The sequence below is a fragment of the Aythya fuligula genome, chromosome Z (assembly GCF_009819795.1).
Source record: "Aythya fuligula isolate bAytFul2 chromosome Z, bAytFul2.pri, whole genome shotgun sequence".
Classification (NCBI taxonomy): domain Eukaryota; kingdom Metazoa; phylum Chordata; class Aves; order Anseriformes; family Anatidae; genus Aythya; species Aythya fuligula.
Window position 1 is genome coordinate 69820713 of NC_045593.1, and position 22211 is coordinate 69842923.

At 39.0% G+C, this 22211-nt stretch overlaps 1 protein-coding gene across 1 annotated transcript in view; it reads left to right on the forward strand.

The window, feature by feature from the left end:
* LOC116500972 (tetraspanin-36-like) overlaps positions 1 to 15098 on the forward strand; it is a 136522-nt gene extending 121424 nt beyond the window's left edge. The window contains exon 2 of the mRNA XM_032206332.1: positions 14279 to 15098. Within this exon, the coding sequence (XP_032062223.1) occupies positions 14279 to 15098 (820 nt within the window). The remainder of the gene's footprint in view (positions 1 to 14278) is intronic.
* The last annotated feature ends 7113 nt before the right edge of the window (positions 15099 to 22211 follow it).

The window sequence follows — 22211 nt, forward strand, 5'->3', positions numbered from 1 at the left end:
CTTAATTCAATTTCATGTCAAAATCATATTGAAAATTACAGAATTTTAATGTTTTTCCCAAGTAATCTGAGGGTATAATTTAGGTGAATATCTACGAAGACACAAAAGCACTTTGCTACTTCATAGCTGGACCTGAGACTCCAACAGGTATCTCTTAACTGGGAAAGCTTTGACAATTCTACAAAGAATTTAATCAGTTTGCTGAGGTATAGCAAAAACAACTTAATTTGGAAAAAATCAGTTGATTAAATTTTAAGGTTATTAAATTACTTGCAGGAATTAATAGTACCCTTTACAGAAATTATGACAACATTTCAGATGAAGGCATGAAACATGATGGAAGCAGTCCATTCTGCATCAGCTGAAATGCACTAGCATTTGCTAGTGCACTAGCATGTGTCTCTGGTATAACATGTTGTCACACATCAGTCTGACTGATGTAGAGAAAAAGGAATTAAACTTTTTTTGCCAAAGTCCTCTGGTAATGACAACCAACTATTTCTCCATCACTCTCTCAGACTTGTACACAGCTCTGCTCAGCTCACAGAAAGAATTTGTGGCCTTGTTTACATTAGAGATCCATTCCTTAATATCTTCTTGAAGCGTTAATAGATGAGTAAAAGGTGTTGTAAATAAAGCCGGTCAATTTATTGTGCTATGGTTGAACTATTTTTCCAGCTCCACTTGTAAATACTGCAGCTTCAGAGGTCTCTGCTGCAGCTTCTTGGCAAATATATGTCCCTTAATTAATATGTGCATGGTCTATCACCGATTACCTGTGTGGACTGAGAAATAGGAAGAAAACAAAGTCATGTCTCATCAGACTTAATGGTCAGTACAGCCTAGCTGCATGGCAGGTACACCAGACAAAGCATTATTTGACTTTGTGTTATGTGAAATTGCCACTAATTCATACATATTCATTATAACTCTGAGAATAGCATTGCAACCGAGCTAGCCTCCAGTATTGTATGCCTTCAGACCACAGGCAAATTCCCTAAGTAAATTGGCTTATATATATATGACTCCCAATATTATATTTGCTCTGGGCTCTGAAAGATTACCTGTTGACCAGTACATTGTAACTGCAGGAGATTCATCACAATGCATAGCTAATTGTTCTTCAGAATATTTCTGGGGATGTCCCTAAGGCAGGACTATGGGAGTGAAGGGTGGTTGCGGGTGAAAGCAGGATACATGAAGTTGAAAATGAACTTGGAGACAATGGCAAGGTCTGTCTCAATTTCTGCCCCACTAGATGAAGTTGGAGGTATTCCATCCATCTCCAGTAGGAAATTCACCATCACTGATATAATTAAATAAAACTGTGCTTGTCAGGTTTGGGGTTGGATGCACCAGTAGCTTGCTTTTGTCCTGAGCTGGGGTCAGCACCCAGACAGATGCATGGTCCAGGGTGTGCACAACTCAGGTTGTTGATCCAAGATCTGTGCCATGATGCTTTAAGTTACTGGACTGCCAAGTGTGAAGGCAGCTGATGAGAGGAGGTGAAAGCACCGTGCTGTTGCTAAAAGGTCATAGGAAAAGTTACAGGCCGTAGACGTGGTAACAGCACAACATACAACGAGTCCCTGGTTTAGCATTGTGATTTCTGTATGCATCTCTGAAATGTCCCTGCTGGTCTCAGTGATATACCTAATTTTTCACCATATATTATCATTGTGCTTTCTCAATTTGCTTCTCATTAAAGACTCTGATCTAAAAGGTAAAAATAATGACAGATTTATAGGTAATTGAGCTTGGTCTTTAAGATGCTTACATTAGTCAAAGTGACCTGAATTTATAGCTTGCTCAAACCCTAATGTTATTTTTCCTAAGATTTTCTAAGTCCTAAGTTCTAAGTCCTTCATCTTGGAATTGGAGAGACGGTCTTTGTGGCAGGAGAATATTAGCTGTTCCCCAGCATGGGGAGCTGGAGGGATCGGTGGGCAGGGTAATTGTGGAGGTGGTGATTTAGAGAGGTTTGCTCTCACTGTCCTGGTTGCCTTTTGCTTGCAGGGTACCCATGCTTTCCTGTGGCAGTTAGAGCTAGCAATAATGCCCACAAAACTCCATCTCATGATGCTGTTAGCAGAGCAAAGTACGTGTTATACAGATAGCAACACTTCTCCCACCTGCCTTCGAAAGCTATGGGTGGCTGGTGATGGAAATGGGGTGTTCTTAGTGAGAATGGATTGATGGTCACAAAAAACTATGCAGGAAAGATGCTAAGGAAAGAGAGTGAGAACAAGGACCTCTGGCCCTGCATTGATGCAGAGAACATATGAAGAGGTGGGTAGTTGTCTTTCACCTTATACGTGAGTGGCTTTTCTAAAAAAAAAAGGCCATTAGAGGTTGCAATATCAGAAAAGACACAAATCAAATCACTAAAATGGCATATTATAAAGAAAATAAAGTTCCAGGTGGCAAGGGATCTTGCTTGTAGTTTGTCGTTCCTGAAGTTTTGTGTTTGCTCAAGTTTTGCAGACAGTCTTCCTTTAATTCGTACTTGTGTAGATTCCCCTGCATCCAGTCTCTTGTCTGGGTTACTGAGCTTCCATCCCACATTTCTGGTTCATATCACCCTGCAGACATTACAAGGACTGAGGTAATTGACACTGTTTACATCTTCTCCTTGATTAGCATTGAAATCATTGTGCCAGTGGGATTACTTATTTAAATGAGTTAGGTAGGAGATATCTGTAATTTGAAACCAGCCACCCTCATTTTAAAAGTATTTGTTTTTTTATATGGCAGGTGCTGATGCTTTTACTGCATATTTCAGATGTCAGAACAAGAAAACTTCCTTTCTTTTCTTCTTTGACTCACTTTGGAAACACTCTGCTTAGAGTAGGCTATGTGGTGTCACTTCCATTATATTTCCTTTTTATGCAGCTTTTTCTATTTGTCATCCCAAAATAATTAAAAAAACCCAACAACAAATAACAAGAAAATGTGACTGCAAATCTTGGAAGGCTGGATGCTCTGGATTACCTATTGTTACTTGATTACGTGTTGTTATTTTCATTGCCATTACTGACATTATACTATTTTCAGTGTGTGCTTAGTGAACTGTAAATATAGGAAAGAAAAGTATAAAAAAAGGACAAACAACACGGAATATGAGCTAATATATGGGCCAGAAGAACTTTTATTTTATATATTTTTTAAGTGATTATACTTTAAATTAATAGTTCCTTTAATTTCCAACCACACATTTAACAAAGCAAAGCTTACTAAAGATGTCAATATTTGCAGTTATTCAAATGCAAGTAAAACCCAGGCTAAGCAGTCTGCATAGATATGAATTTATTCTTTCATTTGAGAAAGAGTGAAAATTAAATACAAAAGCAAGCACCTATCTCCACCTGTTAATCTATTCACAAAAATATTATCTACTACATGAATATTAATTTCTTATATCCCTACTGATAGACTTATGGTTTAATATTGTTCAGGCATTAATTGTCTTTCACGTTTTTCCAGATTTTTGTTTCCCCCCCAGCAGTTTGGGTCACTTACTAGTTTAGTATCTAAAATAGTAATATATATAAAATAAAATTAGTTTAAATTTACCTGCTGTTAGGGGATTTAAATAAATATGTGCAGGCTAGGTTTTATTTTGATCTCCTAGGCTTTTGCACCATTCCAACTCCAGCAATTAAATGGTGTTTCTTGATGATTCACTTTTGTTGTAACTGAGCTCCGAACCATCTCTTTTGCCTTGTATAGACAGCCCTGGAAAGCTGTCTCCCCCTTTTTCTTGAGGCTTTAAAATGGAGTTATGCAGTCAACTGCATTGATAAATGAGGTTTTTTAGGGTTTTCTTTTTCTTACATAGAAGACCGCTGGGAAGAGACCTCCCTTTATAATGGTTCATGCGGTAGGATTACTGAGCATGAAAAGTAAATTCTAACTTATTAATGTGGATAACAGCTAGCTCTCTCATGCACAAAATCTGCAGGGAAGGTTTATGAGTTTGTTTGTACACGTCTGTTTAAGATACATGTTTCTGTCTGCAGAGAGATCAGAGAGCATTCAAAGCTTTCAGGTGCATTTCACTTGAAAATAGGGGCAGTTCAGCCAAGCACTGGAACTGACCTCTTCTGTTGTAAAGTGTGTACGAGCTCCTGCAGAAGTTGAGGCAGAATCAGTTCTGTGTCAGAAGAGAGAAACAGGGAAATCTCATTTTTATCTCTTAAGATTATTATTATTATTATTATTGTCTTTTTCAATATCGTTGTACCCTCTGCTCTTGTTTTCAGAAAATCTGATTTATTTTTGTTCCTCCCCCCTTCCACAAACAGGAAAAAAAAACAAAAGGGAGAGAAAGAAAAGAGTGAGATTCCTTGAAATTCTCCAGGGAAACACTGTTGGAAAAAAAGCTCTTGAGGTCCTCTAAACATGTTATCTTGAATTACATCATAATACATAATGCAGTTATAAAACACCCTTGAAACGAAAGGCCATTCCTAATGGAAATCTGTCAGTAAATTAAGGTTGAAATTAACTGTTTAGATATCTCTAGTTTTCCCTCAATGTATTAAAAAATCAATAAAAAATTATGTTAAAACATCTTGATTTTTTCCCCTACAATCTGGCAATTCCAGGTTTTGATTTCTAATGCTACTTTAAACCCATTAAACTATTTACCTACTAGCCGAGAAAAAAAATAGATATTCATTGTTTTAAATAACTGATGGTTTTCAAATTTATTTATATATTTATTTTATAGAATATTACTTTGGGGCTAGGGATCTTAGCAGGGACACTTGTCTTCCAGCTGTGAACTTTCTGGCAGGATTCCAGTTTGTTTCCACTTTTCACCTGCCTGTTTTTCTGTAATCTACTCTCCCAGAAGCACTTGTCAGTGCAAGGACATGACTAAAAAAAGAGTAAGTCTGATTTAATGTGCTGGTTTTGCCTGCTTGGTTATCTCCATGTCGTCAGGTCCCTGTTCGTGTTTCTCTCTGGGTCCAGGCTTTTTCATTTATCAAAGCTCATTTCATTGCCTTCTGTTCCTGCTGTTTTCATCTCTATGGCAGTTCAATGTTTTGTTCAACTGACTTCTACTCTTAACTGCAACCTGCATACTTGTCCAGAGCAACACCGTGAAACAAAGGTGTGGATCACTATGTCTGAGATCTACTTATTTGTAAGAATAATATTGTTTTATTAGCAATTTAACAACTAGCCACTAGCAAACATACCTGCATAACTCCTTTAAAGAACAATATTAAAATACTATGACTCTAAGCCCACAATTGCTCCTTATGTGGAAAATGACTTCTGTAATCATATCCTCAAAATACTGAAAGTGTATTTAATTAAAACTATGCACTCCTACCTGGGAAGTTGTAAAACAATTTTCTAGAAACAAAGCAGGTTAATCAGCTGAAGGTGACTAATATGAAAATAGAAAGCATGTGTGTTCATTAGGATTTATATTTATTCCAGAGCTTATAAGTTTAAGGAGATGTTATGAATTTCAGCAGTGTTTGTTATCACGTTGGTTAGGGTGATGGACTCTTTCATAGCTCTAGTGCAATTTTTCAGTATTTTTGAGGCTTATCAAAAGCATTTGGCAAAGTGGCACTTGTAAGGGGCTGCCACTTGGCAAAACCCATGCAAACAGCCAGAGCAGGGAAAACCTTGGATATTGGAATGGGAGGATGCTTGCTCTGATTACAGCTGCAATGCATACAGAGGATTTTGGTTCCTATTTCCTCACAGTCCTTCCTATCTACCTCCTGGCATTTTGCACTGCTTTTGTCTGTGAACATGGCAAGGGAAGGGGCTGAGAAACCAGCAAGCACAAATCTTGGAAGGTTCATGGTCTGAGCAGCCCCCTTCCCTCCTCTGCACTGCAGACTTTGTCTGCAGCAACTGTGTGTCACTCAGCTCCCCTCCCCTTGAATCCTGCCTTGTCTGTAGACTGGAGCTCTTATCAGGTGCTTGCAATTGCTTTCTGATGTATTCTGCTTGCTGACAGGCCTGTAAATAGAAATTTGTTTCTAAAGTGAATCAAGAGCTGGTGGAATTCGTCAGCATGACACATGGAGAAACAGCATCTGCCTGTTGCCTGTGCTTCTGGTGTAGCACTGACAGTATGTACATGTGCCCTGCTCCAGGCATCCTGCCTTCCTCCAGGCCTCTGTGGACTGCTGCTAAATGGTGAACAGCCTCCCATCTGCACTTGTGCCAGGGGAGGCCTACCTGGCTTCCAGCAGCGCAACATTGCAGTGGCCACCTCATTTTGAATTCCATGGCCCATGTGTTTGGGATTTTGGACTAGACTAGACACCGATGGAAATTTCTCTTACTTAAATTTCACATGAATGCTGAAATTAGTGTGATGGGATTCTGTGAGAGAGGTTTTTGCCTAAGTACAGACTATCTAAAATGGCAGTTATCTCCCAAGGTCATGACTTTCTTCTTCTTCTGCTTCTTATCCCCCAGGATTTCTCTGTCGCCACACCCACAAATGCATACAGAGAGAGAAGAAAGGTGCTCGGCAGTGCAAGGCAATGCCTGTGGGTCTCCGTCCTTGCCTGACTCACCCCTGCACCGATTAGCACTGAGTTCAGTGAGTATGTGGTGGTGGGGAGCAAGCACCTGGGCAAAGCCTGACAGCTTTATTTCAGATGGAAAATCATGGCAGCCCTGCACATTCAGGCATTTTGTTCTCTGCAAAAGCAAGAGCACAATTACCTCTGAGATTACGGAGGTATTTTCAGTTTGGTCCTGAGTGCCTGCAGTTCTTACGGTGCCTATCAAAGAAACTGAAATGATTTGTATGTTGTGGACAGCCCAAAAACAGATATTGGAATTTTGGAGAGCAAAGATGGGTATATTAGTTAATGCTTTTTCTCCTTGAGTATTTTGGCACAGTTTATCCTGATTCAGCAGCTATGCTCTGCATCACTGTCTGGTCTGCAGGTAGCAACATTTAGCAGTTTGTGTAAATCTACCCACTTTGTCCTCCAAACCCTTTTCTCACTGTTGATCTCTCATCTTCACACTGAATCTGATTCTTGTGTGTCTGCTGAAAATGGGACTACTCACATGGCTTGTTGTATACGGGCAAGGATCCTTATGCAGAACTAGCACTCAGCAGGAGTCACAGGATCACAAAGAATGGCCAAGGCTGGAAGGGACCTCTGGAGATCATCCAGTCCAATCCCCTGCTGAGCAGGATCACCTAGAGCACATTGCACAGGATAGCATCCAGTTGAGTTTTGAAAGTCCAGAGGAGACTCCACAACCTCTATGGGCAACCTGTTCCAGTGCTCTGTCACCCTCACAGCAAAGAAATGCCTTTTCATATTCAGAATGAACATCCTGTGCTTGCTTTGTCCTGGAGCACAGTTCTGCTCAAAGATGCTGAAGAAGGCAACTAGGTTACAATAACCTCATCTGTCGAAGTGCTGCAGGAGAAAGCAAAATGCTTCTGCACTGCTGGGATAATTTTCTTAGTCCCAGTTAGACTTCAACATTATGGGAACCTCAAGAAGGTTTCTGAAATACTTTTTGGTGCCCAGTAGTTGGGCTTGAAACTTGGGATTTGATGGGTACATTAAATTCTGAAAAAAAAGTAAGCAACTCCTACCAAGGTAAAGCCAGGCTGTGCTGCTTGTCTGTGCCTTGAAGTTAGCAGAGGCACTTCTGGATGTGGAATGCATTCACACTCTCTTCCTTATATGTGGTTGCATTACCAGTTCAAATACATTTTCATTTGTTTGCTTTTGTTTTACATTTAGATGCTCCTATGAGTTTAAACCTAATAGACCCTTTCCATGTCAGTGACAGTATCTATATTTAAAAACAAAATGCCTCTTGAAGGCAATTGTTTGGTGGAGGGATTCTAGGTAGAAATAGAGAATAGAAACAAATTGCAAATACCTTTGGTTTTGTTTTCTTTGTTTCTCTAAAAAGCGGCATTTCATCTGAATGGAAGTGCATAAAAATCCTATTAAAATTGGTTCCACTTGTTTGAAATGTGCTGTAAGACTAATTCTGACAAAGTTGACATTTTATATGCTCCCATCATGACATAGGAAAGATAATAAAAGTAAATTCTTTACTATAGTAACTATAAAACCTGATATGAGATGACTGTTACAATTGATATAGATATACTTAATACTGTGCCAGTAAAAATAGAAAAGGATTGTATCAAGTACTCCCTTAACATTTACCTGGCTACACTTTCAGTTGCCTTGTAGGCTGAGAACATTCTTTGCTAATATCTTCCTGGGTGGAAAAGTAGAACTTTTAATTGTTTGTCAGATTAGCCCCAAATGAATGTTTTCATTGATCTTTTTTCTCTTTCTTTTCCAGTCAATGAACTGAAAACAAAGTAAGTTAGTCACCAGAAGCACATACAGCCTACTAGCCTTCATCTTTGCAGATGAGTTCATGGAGCATGAACTCTATAAATCTCATTCTTTCAGGTGAGCTCCCATCACAGGTCTGAAGAGGTCTGACAGCTGCATGCAGCAAGGTAATCCTGTGCTGTCATATTAAATGAAACTGCTGAATCTGTCTCAGGCCAGACCAAACATTTCAGATTCCATAACTGCATGCTCAACACATTATAAGTGTTATAATGCTTTTTTTTTTTTTTTTTTTCTTTTCTTTTTTTTTTTTTTTTAATCCAAAATTGTTGCTTAAGTGAGCAGGTTAACCAAAACTTTTCTGCATGTTATCATTACCCTAGAGATAACAAAATAGGTAAAATTTTGTATATACAGGTTCCCTTTAGCTTAATTTTTAGTAGCTAGCTACAAGAAACATAACACAGAACAAACACATCTGCTGAAACAGCCTCAATAGCAAAGTGACATTGAGACTTGACTTGCACATCAACAGTGAGATCTAGGTTTCCTGTTCTAATAAATCCCGATGATTTAGGCTGGAGTTTTTGGACATCAAAGAACATGCAGAGGCCTACATCACAGAGAAACAGAATAGCCAAAGGCTATGTTTGCAAAATCACGTAAGTACTTAGCACCTTGAGGTTAACTGACATTAAGATTTATCCCCCCAAAAAAGAAAAACAAAAGAAAACATTGTCATGGATACTGTATGTAGAATGTATAATATCAACATCCAAGAAGGATTTCTACATTTTTATTGACAGGTGGGTACTTTATGAGTGTGCTCCTAGATTCACAGTGTAGGACACAAATAGAAAGTTTCATGTGAGTCACCTACAGCATTGCCATGGTTTGCAGGTGATGCTGTGTAGAATACTGGCCCTGAAGGGGAACAGCCAAATTTTACTTGAAAGCCTTTTCTTGAGAAAAAAAGAAAGAAACATCCTACATGGATTTTTTGTTATTTATTTATTTATTTATTTTTCCTGAGTTGATTCAGAAGAGAAGAAACTTTATGCTTTGGAAGCTCTGACAAGTGTAAGGTTCTTGTCAGGTCTTTATACAGTTTACTAACTTCCAGATAATGTATGCAGACACTTCTGACTTCCTCCCTGAAGAGTAATCTATTAGTTATTTTAATGAGGTAACAATTAAAGAGCATCTATTTAGTGTTAAAGTCTTTTTATAACTTCTGAAAGGGCCAGAAATCTTACATACAGTGTGAAACACAGATGGGAGCACTGCATTCACATTAAAGACATTGTAGCTAGTGATGGTTGAAAACAATAAAAACAAAACCAAAAAATGCTCACAAAACAGTTTAAATGTCAAGATTACAAGAATTTCAGTCTTCTGTCCTTTCATTTTTTGAAGTTCTTAAAAAGTGCCTATTCCTCCAACTTATTTTTATTACCAACTGCAATAAAATGAAAGCTACCAAGAGAACATAGGTTTCCTTTTCATTTTAATTTCCTTTTTTCTTTTTTTCTTTTTTTTCCTATTCAATGTCTTTCAAAATTTTCTCCAGCGCCTGAAGTTCCTATGTGATGGAAAAACAGAAAGTACTTTTGGTTGTTGTTATTTTTTCTTATTTTTATTTTTTTTATTTATTTTTTTTTTTTCTGTATTCATGTCAGTTTTAAGATATTTTATAACAATTCCAGACTGGCAAACAAAAAGAATGTTGGAAAAAAAGGAAAAAAGACAGAAAAAAAAAGAAAAAAGGAAAAGAAAAAAAGAAAAGAAAAAAAGGTTTTAGTCTTTTTACTGTGCTCATTTCAGAAAAGGAAACTTTTGACATTTGATTTTCAATATTTTCAATACCAGTGAAAATCTGGAATGTGAAAAGCAATAGCAAATAAAAGTCCTGGAAACAATTGATGTGTTTCTTCAATTATAAAAAAGGACACATTTCTTCAGGCAAAGAGAAGCAGGGGAAAACATCTGCCTCGCTTTAGCTGGAACACTTGCACAATGGTAAATCAGTTCTTGTGAAGAGTACATTTTCACCATGAATAGGAGGTGGCAATCACATCTCCTCTGCTTGCTTCAAGCTTTCCATGAAAGACATCAGCCTCATGCAAGGTGACATCATCTGACCTTGGTTACTGTGGCAACTGGTTGTGCACTGCACAGGCTGTAGGATCTGGGTCCAACCAGGCTTGATCATCATATTTTGCATTCGGACTGTCAGAGTGATCTTGTAGTATGGCATATCTCATACGATAACATTGTTTTACTCTCAAAGAGCCAATAGACTTCTCAACAGTTTTTTTTTTTTTTTTTTTTTTTAAATAGCATTGGTACCCAGTCATTCTGCTGGTTGTGTTTTGACTACCCATCATAGCTTGAATGATGAGATTCTTCTTTGCTGATTGAGAAGATTCAAAAGTGTCCTCTACCCCTGCCTCCTTTATTTTTTTTAAATAATAATAAATAATAATCCCATGGGTGACTGTGACCAAGGCACCTTAGCCATGCTTCTTATAAATTACAGTGACCTTTGAAATGGATGTGCTTTAATCTGACAAGATCTTCAAAAAATGTTCTAAACTCTCAAACCAAATGTCTTCAAAAGTGCTCTAACTTCACCAGCAAGCTTAAGATAACAGGAATTTCATGTGAGCATGGGGTACAAGGGAAATGCCAGCTGTTTTTCTGAGGCAACTTTAGGGCTTTTCTCTGTTACTTTGACAATGTATGCAGTGGCTGAGGGTCTGGCTTTGAGATCCCTTCTCATTTTACATGGCATTTGTGTGAAACTTAGATAGGCTTGTCTAATAGTGCCCTGATCCCGTGGCTGCCTCTTGGTTTCTTTTTGTTCACACAAGTCTGAATGGACAAACTGGTCATCTTGATTTGATCATCACAGTACAAGTTCAGATGTCCTCACCTGAGGACATCATCAGTCTGTATTACAGCTTGTGTCTTTTAAAACAAGTCTAGTCACCTGCCTACACTGCATCTGCACAACCACAATGCTGACTTGATGTCTCTTGGTCCCACCCTAAGCCTGTGTACAACAAACCTCCGTGGCCTTCCTGGCTCATCCGAACCATCCAATATCAGTCATGGTTTGCTAGAACAATGAATTCAAAGAGCACACAGTTGGCATTTTATTTACTTGAAGGATTATACTTTCAGCCACGAACCAGAAAGTAGTTTCTCTAAGATGTATCATCTGTTACACCCACATTTGAATTTCAGTACTCATCAGTTCATAAGCAGAAACAACTTCAGAGAAAGCAGGGACGATATTTATCATACTACACTCTTTACCACTAGAAAGGAAACAGAGGAGCTTTCCTATTCTGCCTTGCCTACAGTCTCAGTCACATTACAGTCTCTTGATGCATACGTCCACTCACTGCTTTTGCCAAGACTCTGGCTGCATATTCAGGCAAATTACTTTTATTTGTGGCAAAAACACAGTGCTAAATGGGTGTCAGTGAGGTCCTTTAGGTACCTCAGTGCTCAGTTGTATCTTTTGTCTCACCTGCCTCACAAAACAGCGAACACCTTGAGCACAAGCTCTCTTTTACAGAGTGCATAGGCCTATGTTGCCTAGCTCAGAGTATGGTGTTTTAGATGGCCCTGCCAACATCAGTCTTTGCAGGGGAGATTTGCTCTTGTAGGATGTCCCTGGGCACCAGCTGTTCTCCCTTGGATATTGGCTCTGGGTAGATGTCCAGTGCTGGTGTTTCAAGTTCCTGTGGATCCTCCTGTCTGCCTGGCCTGACACCAAATCCCTCATTTAGGAAGCAGTGGAGGCACCAGGGGGTGGGTGAGAGCCTGCGGTGGCACAGACGCCCCATTCAGAAGAACTGCTTCACCCTTCTTGCTTCTTCTGGCCTCCATGGCCATAAGGAAGAAATTAAAAAAAAAACTTGCAGTGGTCCAAAGAGCCAGATTCAAGTAAATAGGAAATTATATATTGGGGGCTATTTAGAAGGATAAGAGCCTCTAGGCTTCAATAACCATTGAAATTCTGTCCTCTGTATGCAGAGAGGGATGGCAGTTACCCTGGCTGAAACGAACAAGAGGTGCAGTAAAATTCTCCTGTAGGCAGTTTGAGCCTTTCTAATGTATTTCAGAGATTGCAGAATAAGCTACAAGTAAATAGTGTTGTAACTCAGATCTTAATATCTCATTAAGTTTTATAAGCACGGGGGAAAGCAGCAAGAAGAGGCAGGTTTGCATGCTTTTTCCACAAAGATTGCAAACTAGAAATAATCAGCTGTTACTCCTCAGTGTTTTCTGATATGTTTTCTTCTGCACTGTGGAAGCATTCAGTTGGTGCACTTTTTCTGTACACACAGATGTGAGCAGAAATCTTTTCTGTTTGCCCCTTCTCAAGGCAGGGTGGATTAGAAAAGACACTCTAAGATCAGGAGAGATCCTGGAGAACGGGGGACAGGGTGCTTGCAGACTCCAAAGAGGAGCTGCAGGAAGACACACATCCTAAAACAGCTTTGAAAAAAGCGTTTGGTTATGATTTAAGAAGTTAAGCACTGCATATTAATTACTGCTAATGACAAGATTAAAAATAATAAAAGCAGTTTATCTTATTCCAAAATGATTAGCCTCAATGACATGTTTGAACAGCACATAAAAAGACATCTTAATGGGGATCAGCCCAACATCTGTGTATGCATAGCGTGTATAGCAACAATAGCTCCTTATAAAACATTAGCCAGATGTGGACTCTTCAGATTTTGTAAGACTTTTCAGGGCTTTGAGGCATCTGAACAGCAATTAACTCTGATCTTCTGCAAGGTCTGAAGGTGCTCCCTTTTCTGAAAATGACTATCATTTCTCAGTATTCTCCCCTGTGCATGCCTATCACGTTAGGCCTGTTCTGCATCTTGAGAAAGAAAGCAGAGATGTTATGGGACTTTATTAGGATGATTAGGGAGCTGCTGATGTCCTTGGGATCTTCATTCCTGGCACCTGTGGCAAGTTTTGTGCAGGTTTCCCATCTTATTTCACTCTTCTGTGTCACGTTTGAGATATAATTCTTTTCTGCTGGCTGATAAGTGACGTTGATTCCCTCTGTGTTTGCTGTGAAGTCATTTAGCCTGTGTGTAATTCAGTTTCTTGACACATAAGGAAAAGTTAATACAGTTCTTACTGTTGATTGTATTCAGTCATTACAGCACTCAGTCAAATCACTGGTGATGCAAACTGAGGGCATGCAAATGCAAAATGGTAGGGATTTCTCATCCAGGTGTCCTGAGTAATTGAAGCTATCTACACAGAAATCTTGCTGAGTAAAAAAGGGCAAAATATTATTAACATCATTATGCCCCTCATAAAATCTAATGAGTGGTAAACGTACTGGGAAGGATAATGAGTCTGGGTGTGTGTTACCTACAGAGATTCTTGATTGAATAGCTCCACTTAAACTATTCTTTCCTTAATGACTCTGACTTGTACATTTTTTGCCATTTTGGCTAGTGCTGTAGGATTTAGAGTTGGATTACCTCTGTCATTTCGGTAGCCCAAGTGATCTGACCTAGCACTGCTGACCATCACCTTGACTGTTTCTTTAAATATAGCTCTTTAATACACAAACATTGTAATTCAACAGGTTCAGCCTCTTTCCAGCCGTGCTTCCTCTTCAAATGAAATTGCCTTCAATAACATCAGAGTCAATGACCTCTCAACGTGAAGCTTGGCACCATCCCTACTGATTTCTGCAGGCTATGCTAAGCAAGCAGTGACACGTGAATAGCTGGTGGAAAACAGACTTTATGCTGATGGAGTCTCATCAGCATTGATCCCTTGCAAGCTGATTGTGGGTGGAGACGTCATCTGTTACACCTGTACAAGTGGGGTGGAGGCCTTTCAAAAAAAAAAAAAAAAGATGCTGGTGGTGAGGCTGCTGGTGGTGAGGCTGCTAGGGGGCTAAGCACAATGAAGAGAGTTAGGATGGTGATTTTGTCTCTGTGGCACTACGAGGACTCCTGGCTCAGGAGTTTTTCTCGCTCTCTGCTGATGGTCCTTGGTTTTCTCTTCTTGGGCTGTGCAGCAGCTCTGGCCTTTGGTGGATTTTTTGTGATCCTGTTGTGCAAGAGCTACCAGGACTTCTTTCAGGAGACTTTCTTATCTCTCCCTGGCTGGCTGGCTGTTGTAGCTGCACTTGTCCTGCTGCCTACGGGTATTTTGGCTGTTTCTATTTCTACAAAGAGCTCCCGCTATCAGCAAGGGGCTTTCATGCACTTGCTGCTTATCCTTCTTTGTCTTCAAGTGTCTTCAGCAGTTTTGGCACATCTCTATTCTATTCGGATGGCAACTGACCTGAAGAGCACGATGGGTCACCTATTCTATCAGTATAATGGGACGCACTCCCAGGCTCCTGGCAGCAGTGCTGTGGATGTGGTCCAGAAAAGGCTGCAGTGCTGTGGGGTCCAAAATTACACGGACTGGCTAAAGACAGCATTTGCTTCTTGGCATCTTCTGGCTGAAAACGCTCGTGTCCCTGAGAGCTGTTGTAAGGAGAAGTATTCTGTTTGCAAGGGTGAATTACACCAGCTGGAACAGCTTTTTCAAGAGGGCTGTTTAAGGAAGCTGGAGGACCGGTTGCATTTTGCCATGCTCTACTTGTTTTGTTGCTGTGCTGTGCTAATTGTTGTAGAGCTGTTGGCTGGTGCCAGCAATGGCATCCTCATGAGGCATCAGCCTTTCCACAACCTCCGAATTCTGGAGTCATCTACCTTCTGATCACTTTGTGGATTCTGGCAGCACAGCTGAACCTGCTGAAGGCTTTCTTGCTTCTGTTCTGTGTGGTAGTTGCATTGAAAAAAAACTTTTAAAATATATATTTGCATATAAACGTGATTGATCATTGTGTCTTTTTTTTTTTTTTTTTTCTTGAATGTTACACTACAAAATCAGTTTTCCTCCAATTATTGTTCTACGTCTGATCAGTTTTGTTACTGGAGGTCTCAGCAGTGTGAGGAGGAGGCTGGTGGTGTGTGTCTTCAACTTGTGTGGAAACCACTCTGAGTGAGAGGAGTAGGTAGAGGCATGGCTTGCTCAGGAACATGGGAGGATGTTGTGAGGTCTTGACTTTTAGAATAAGTTTTACTCTGTAAGAATCTTGAAGTGCAATTAAAAAGTAGGCTCTTCAGACTCTTCTTCCTTTTGAAGTTTTATTTAACCCTTTCATTTTTCTTAAAGAAACCCTTCAGATAAAGATCAGTTTTTCTTTTTCCCAAGCACTTTAAAAAAAAAAAAACACTTTTTTTTAGAGAAAGTAAATAGTATTTTCTAAAGTGGCACAATGGTGCAATCTAAACAGAGAAGATATGGTTGACAGCAGCAAAGTAAATAGTAAGAAGACATACAGCAGGAGGTATAGTTATCTCAGTAGTTGCAGAGGAGCTGGGTTTACGTGTTCTGAAATTAATGATGAGAAGGAACAGTTGTATGTTATGCCAGTGGAATGCATGAGTTCTTCTGTCATGAAAAGTTATGTGTGGGTCTTTGGTATGTTTAAATGACAGAAGCGATAGGTTAGTTTTCTTAGGTATTCTTATTTGTCCTACCTTTTTACTAAAACCTATTTTTGCCTGGCTCTGTGGGTGTATCTCTGTTCTGCGTGTGGTGAGAGAGGCTCAGTGCCAGTGTGGGGGCTGTCTAGTTCTTGTCTGTGTGAGTGCTGCTGGTGTTCAGGGAGGTGCTGGTAAAGGCTCTGTGCTGGTCTATGCAGGGTGTAGCTGTGCATGCTTGTACGTGTGTGTCTGGGAAACACTTGGGGATATGGCAGCAGCACAAGCTGCATACATTGTTGTATGTGGGTAACCTACAGGGCCTATAGCAGTACCCTGATAGACTTTACCAGGCTAGGAAACAGGGAAGCTTCTGGGTCCTGAAAACCACTGGATTGGGAAACTCTACTAACACTTTCAGTAACATCTAAATCATTATTTTTAAATACTATAACAAATGGTAGGTGCTTTCTGGCAAATGTTGCACCCCAAATCACCAGATAATGGTTTTAATGAATGGGGAAAAAAGAAAAATAATCAGGACATAGGTTGGTTCTTTCAGGGTTATTAATAACTATGTGGAAACTGAATGTTGAAATATACTGGGGGGCTACTTCATATTAGAAAACAACTGTGATACTTTGATTCTATTTATTTATTTATTTATTTATTTTAGTAAAACAAAGTAGCTATTTCATTAACAATGAGCAGTTCTTCCCAGAAAGGAATCTTCAAAAGCAAGAGTTGAACAGATGTGTAACATAATTGGGAAAAACACTTCTTTCAGTTTGCTTGACATTGGATGCATACGTCAGTTAAGCCACATCCATTCATCTAGTTAAGTAATGCAGTTATGTTTTTATGGATTGTGGTACCCTGGCACAAGTGTTCTGATATGCAAAGGTATTGCTATGATGTTAGAGACATAATAAAATTGAAGTGACAGCAACTGGTGCAGTAAGAAATTGAGTTTCAGGAAAGGATGGTGGAAGAGTAGAGTGAATATGATGTCCTTTCCCCACCTGCCTTCCTTAAGGGGGATATTCTTCTCAGATCAGTTCTTATCACTTACAACCTCCTCCTTGCCAAATTTTGAACTTACAGAATTGGAAATGCCCATTTTCACTAGCAAGTGGGGAAAAAAAAAAACAATTTCAAGGTGGTTAGAGAGAATTTCTAATGCAGATGTCCTCACCTCCTCTCCAGTCTGCTAAAAGGCCTGATCATTCATGGCTCCTATTCTTAATGTACTAAGAAAGGCAAAATTTTGTCTTAGTTATGGTTTAGTGGGGGTGGGGTGGAAAATCTCTGGGAATTAACCAGAGATTAAGAAAGAGCTTTTTAAGGATCAATTTTGTTTTTCTGTGTGCTTGATGTCCCTAGATTTTTCCTACATTAGCAGATGTCCCTCAGGAAGATCAGATTTGGTGGTACAAACAAAAGGACAAAAGGGAGTCTGTGAAGATGCATGAGACAGGTGTATTATGGAAATGGTTATTTGTGGAGGGTCACAAGGAAAAACAATGGATTTATTAACACTTTCTGCTTGTGGTATCATAGGCACTTTCATTCTGAGTAGTTGCTTCTGTATAGGAGTAACTTTTTTAAAAAAATAAATGATATTTTAATCAATTGTATTGTATTTCTGTGCTGTAAGGTACATAAGTCCTCGGGTACTATAGTGCAATATATACATTGCATGCTTCATTCTGAAAGAATCTCCAGATGTTTTTCATAATCTGTGTAAATGAGCATCTGTGCAGGCAGCAGGTGACTTACACTTGATACTTCCAGAAATTGTATCGTGGGTTTGAAGGGAAGAAACTGATGTTCAATGCAAAGCTGGAAATATATCCTGTGATTACTCTTGTACTGAGTACACCTAAGCCTGTATATTCCATGTGTGAGTTGATTTCATTGTGGTGTCTGTCTTCTTAAAAGGTAACAGTCAGAAAGTCAAAATTAATGCTTATAGGTAAGTCATCACTGCAGTCCTTCACCGACCTTTTTCCAGTATGCCTCTCTTGGACTGAACCACTGAACTTGGCAGAGAGAACTGGCCGCAGCTTTACAACATGGCTTTTTTGAAATTGATTGCTGCTTTCTGACTCCTTCACATTTCCAGATGGTGAGCATATTGAAATTATACCATTTCTTTGTGTTTCTGTCTGCATGTTGGTCTTTCTGTCTTCCTTTCAATGCCCTCTTTCCTCCACCACACATTGTTTTCCTTATGCTGAATGTTGGCTTGTTTTAACTCTGGGCAGAACATATTCCAGCTTCTGGAATGATGAGTGGTCTTCCTCATGTCTATTGTCTTTTTTGGCTTAAAATTAATTTATGTATTGCAAACAGAGAGCTCTGTCCTTTGCTAGAATGTGCGTGAAGACTCAAGTCCCACCTGCCTTTCAAAGGTATTATTGCTTAAAATTACCCTTTAATTAAAAACAGAAGTTATAGATTTGATAGTCTGGTTTGGTTTTTGGTTTGGTTTTGTTTGCTTTTGCCTGTTGAGTGAACCAGGAGGTCATAGTGTTATGCCACATGTTTTTTCTTAGAAGTCAAGCTGGATGTTCCCCACTAGTTAGAAGAGATTATCTGCAACAGCTAAGTGCCTGTCCCTGCCCTCCCAAACCTGGGGTATTTTCTATAGAACAACACCAACAGTCAGGCCTTTGCCAATATCTGGCAGCTGTTACTTCAAACACCAAGAAGAAATCCTATTGTCTATGACTGTCTCTTGAGCCAAATGGCTCTTTCAAAGCAGTGGAACATTTTCTGAGCACATGTCTGAGAGCGAGAATGTTGCCAAGTTGACATTTATTTGGTGACTGAAGCATTCAAGATGAAAGACGGTGTCATCTATTGTTAATATTTTTAGGTGTCAGAAATCAGTTTTTATTCTGAAGGCTCCCCCTGCCCCCCTTTTCTTTTTTTATTGAACAACAAAAAAATGAGCTTTCTGTTACTGCTTTCTCTGTACAGTACCTCACTGTGGAAACATAACCTAGTTTTCCACCTAGATATGCAGTTTTAGTGAAGAGCAGAAAGTTCCTACACTGAGTTGAATTATGTCACTGTTGCGCTGATAAACCACTGTACTGGATTTAGCTGCCGTAGAGTTTGTTTTCTTCATAGTAGCTTGTATGGTGTTATATTTTCTATTAGTGATGAACTGTTTTGATAACACACTGATGTTTTAGTTGTTGCACAGCCGTGCTCACACAGAGCCAAGGACTTCTCAGTTTCTCACACTGGGGGTGCACCAGGAGCTGGGAGGGGACACAGCCAGGACAGCTGGCCCAAATGGACCACAGGGATGTCCCCTACTGTGGGGTGTCATGGTTGCCAATGCAATGTGGGGAGGAGCTTACCAGGGCTGCTGCTAACTGGGGACTGGCTGGGTGTTGGACTGTTCTTGGTAAGCAATAGCTTTCTATATTCCTTATTTGTTTGTTTATTTATTACTAATTAAACTGTCTTTATCTCAACATGAGTTCTCACACTTCTATCTTTCTGATTCTCCTCACCCTGCTGCAGGGAGTGAGTGGCTGCATGGTGCTGAGCTGCCTCATGGGGTTAAAACACAATCACGGAAGTTAATTTTGTAATGATAAGTGAATGTGCATTTGCAGTTTCACACCTTAAGCTGCAGAAAGATGATTGCACTCACCTGGCACAAAATTTGTGTGAAGTCAGCACTAAATCCAGGTGGGGATGCTGGAAAAGAAGGATGCATGAGAGAAACAAGTCAACATGAAGCACATTATTATTGTTAACAGAGCTAAGTGAACGGTATGGTTTTTCTTTTTGAAGAATTATGTTGTTGGTTTCAAAAAAAAAAAAAAAAAAAAAAAAAGATTTAATCTTTTTCTTAATGCATGAAAGATGAAGGCAGAAGGTTGGCTGAGGATGAATCTAGGAGAAAAATAAGAGGTCGTTAAACCAACCTATTCATTTATTCCTTTCAGTTTTTGTCACTGTTCTATATGTTTCTCAAGTAAGAATATTTCCCCAAATTACCTGTGTGTGTTTCAGAGGGAATATTTGAATATACTGTATGTAATTTGTGTATAGGTATGCATAATTACAGATTGTCTACAAATATTATTGTAGAATCTTCCATGTCAGTAAGTGAAAAGATTGACATTCAGCCTGTAGCAATAGGTAAATAATTGTAGTACTTCAGAGTGCTTTGGTGACCTACCTAGACTTGGATTAAAAAGATGAAAATGGCTACTACATGAGTTATGATCTCATTCAAAAAAAATATTTCTATTTCAAGAAGCTTCAAATGGTAGCTGTAGACTACTGGACATATTCAAGATACTTGCATATAGGAAATCTCTCATCTGTCTATTCGTTCTGAGTCATGTCAGTTAGTGTCTTATAATAATTCATTAGAAGCAGTCATCGTGTTTTTTAATTGAACTTCAAATTGTTAATATCTTACCATGATTTCTGCATTACTTTCTACAAAGATTCACTAGAACTCAGCTTTGTTCATAAAGGTAGGAGGATTGGAGGCTTGCAACTACATTAATGAAATGAGTTTTGAAGCTTTTTTTGGTTTACAGTCTAAAAAAAAAAAGTAATCTCTGAGAAAATTCCTTTCAAAGAATCATGAACTCAGTAAGCCCTTTAAACAATGCAACCTTTTAATCCATCCCTTCAGGCTTTTTGCTCTGTTGTCTTTAAAAGGCCATTTCAGACATAAACAGGTACCAGGAGCCTAAGATTACTATTTACTAGATCCTCAGGCAAACCATAACTAATTTCTGGCTAGTAGAACTGAGATTAGGATTTCTGTGCATGGGAAAGATGCATTGGGGGTGAAGAAAAAGGTAGCTCTTCCCAAACATTTCTGATTTTGAGTTTCTCATCTGCTTCCTTTGGACTAGGTCTATCCATGTAGAAAGCTGTATTAGGACATTTAGGAAAGTGTGTCTACGTGCAGAACCTCCAAGTAGAGAAATTCTTCACCTTTAAACTTACAAAGCTTAAGCAGATTAGACTGAATGCATCCTCAGATCTTCATGTAGCAAGAGAATTGTTTGTCCATGTACAAGGCTAACTTGCACCTACATAGAGGTGCATATAATTTTAATTTACAGTGGAGTAATGTCACTAGATAGTTCAGGACAGCTTCATCCCTCCATCTTCTCAGCTTCCTGTGTGATCACAAGCTGTTCACCCAAAAACTTGGTTATACTGAGTTGGTCAACTTTGAAATCTCACCTGCTGAAATCCTGTAGTGAATTCGAGATATTTTCAGAAATCTTCCTGGGATTTTCTACATTTCTTTGTTTAGAACTGACACCTAAATGCTTCCCTGCATACTTTGAGAAGAAGATGGGGAAATCCATTGTGTTATCTGGACTCATTGACTTCACCAGAAACTGAAGTATATCGAGAGTTTCTGGGGTTTAGATTCTCACCTTTTAAATAATTCTTTCAAAACATTCAGCCTGCAGGGCTGGGCTAAGTTCCTCCCTGCACAGTGGAATTACACTGGATAATAAAAAAGCTGAGAGGAGAAATGAGACTCAACACTTAAATCTTGCAATACCAGCCTGGAAGATGACAAAAAGCGGCCTATTTTGTGATCTAAGAAGTACAGAGAATGAGCTGAACTACTTATTCAATTATGTCAAATGATCTGCATTCATTTATTAAATGATGTAAAGTGAAATTAAATTAGAGCAAGTAAGTGATTACATTATGTAAAGCAATTTTTTAAACTGGGTAATGTGATCACCCTTCATTTATTACATTAAGTTCAGAATATTGGATATTGGTGCTGTTATTAAATTCATGAACATGCTTAAAATGATGGACTAGTTAAAACAGTTCATGGCTGTTCACTGTTCTAGTGAAATGGCTTTTCATATTTCTTCTCCAGTATTGGCTATTGATACAGTGTTACTATCACTTTCACAGTGAAAACCAAGGTTTTAATGTATTTTTAGAGCAACTGTTTATAGATAAAATATTGTAAACTTTACCTGCAGACATTGCTTGTAAGGGGCTGAAAACTAGCAGATAAAATACATGACCAGCAGTTTAACTGGCAGGGAGGGAGGAGAGGAGAACTGGGTCTTAAAACTGCATACTTATTAGAAATATACTAACATCTTATGGAAAGGTGTTTAATTTTTGAGACTGGATTTTCTACTTTTTAAATGGATGGGATGAAATCATTTGCTTGATCACTAGACTGGAAATTTTCTGCACTGTTGTAAGGAAGAATAAATCTATGCAACCCAGTTGTCTACACACGTTTTGTAATTGTGTACTGTTTTGCTACCCTGTTTTCTTGTGTTCGTACTGGACTTAGAATCAT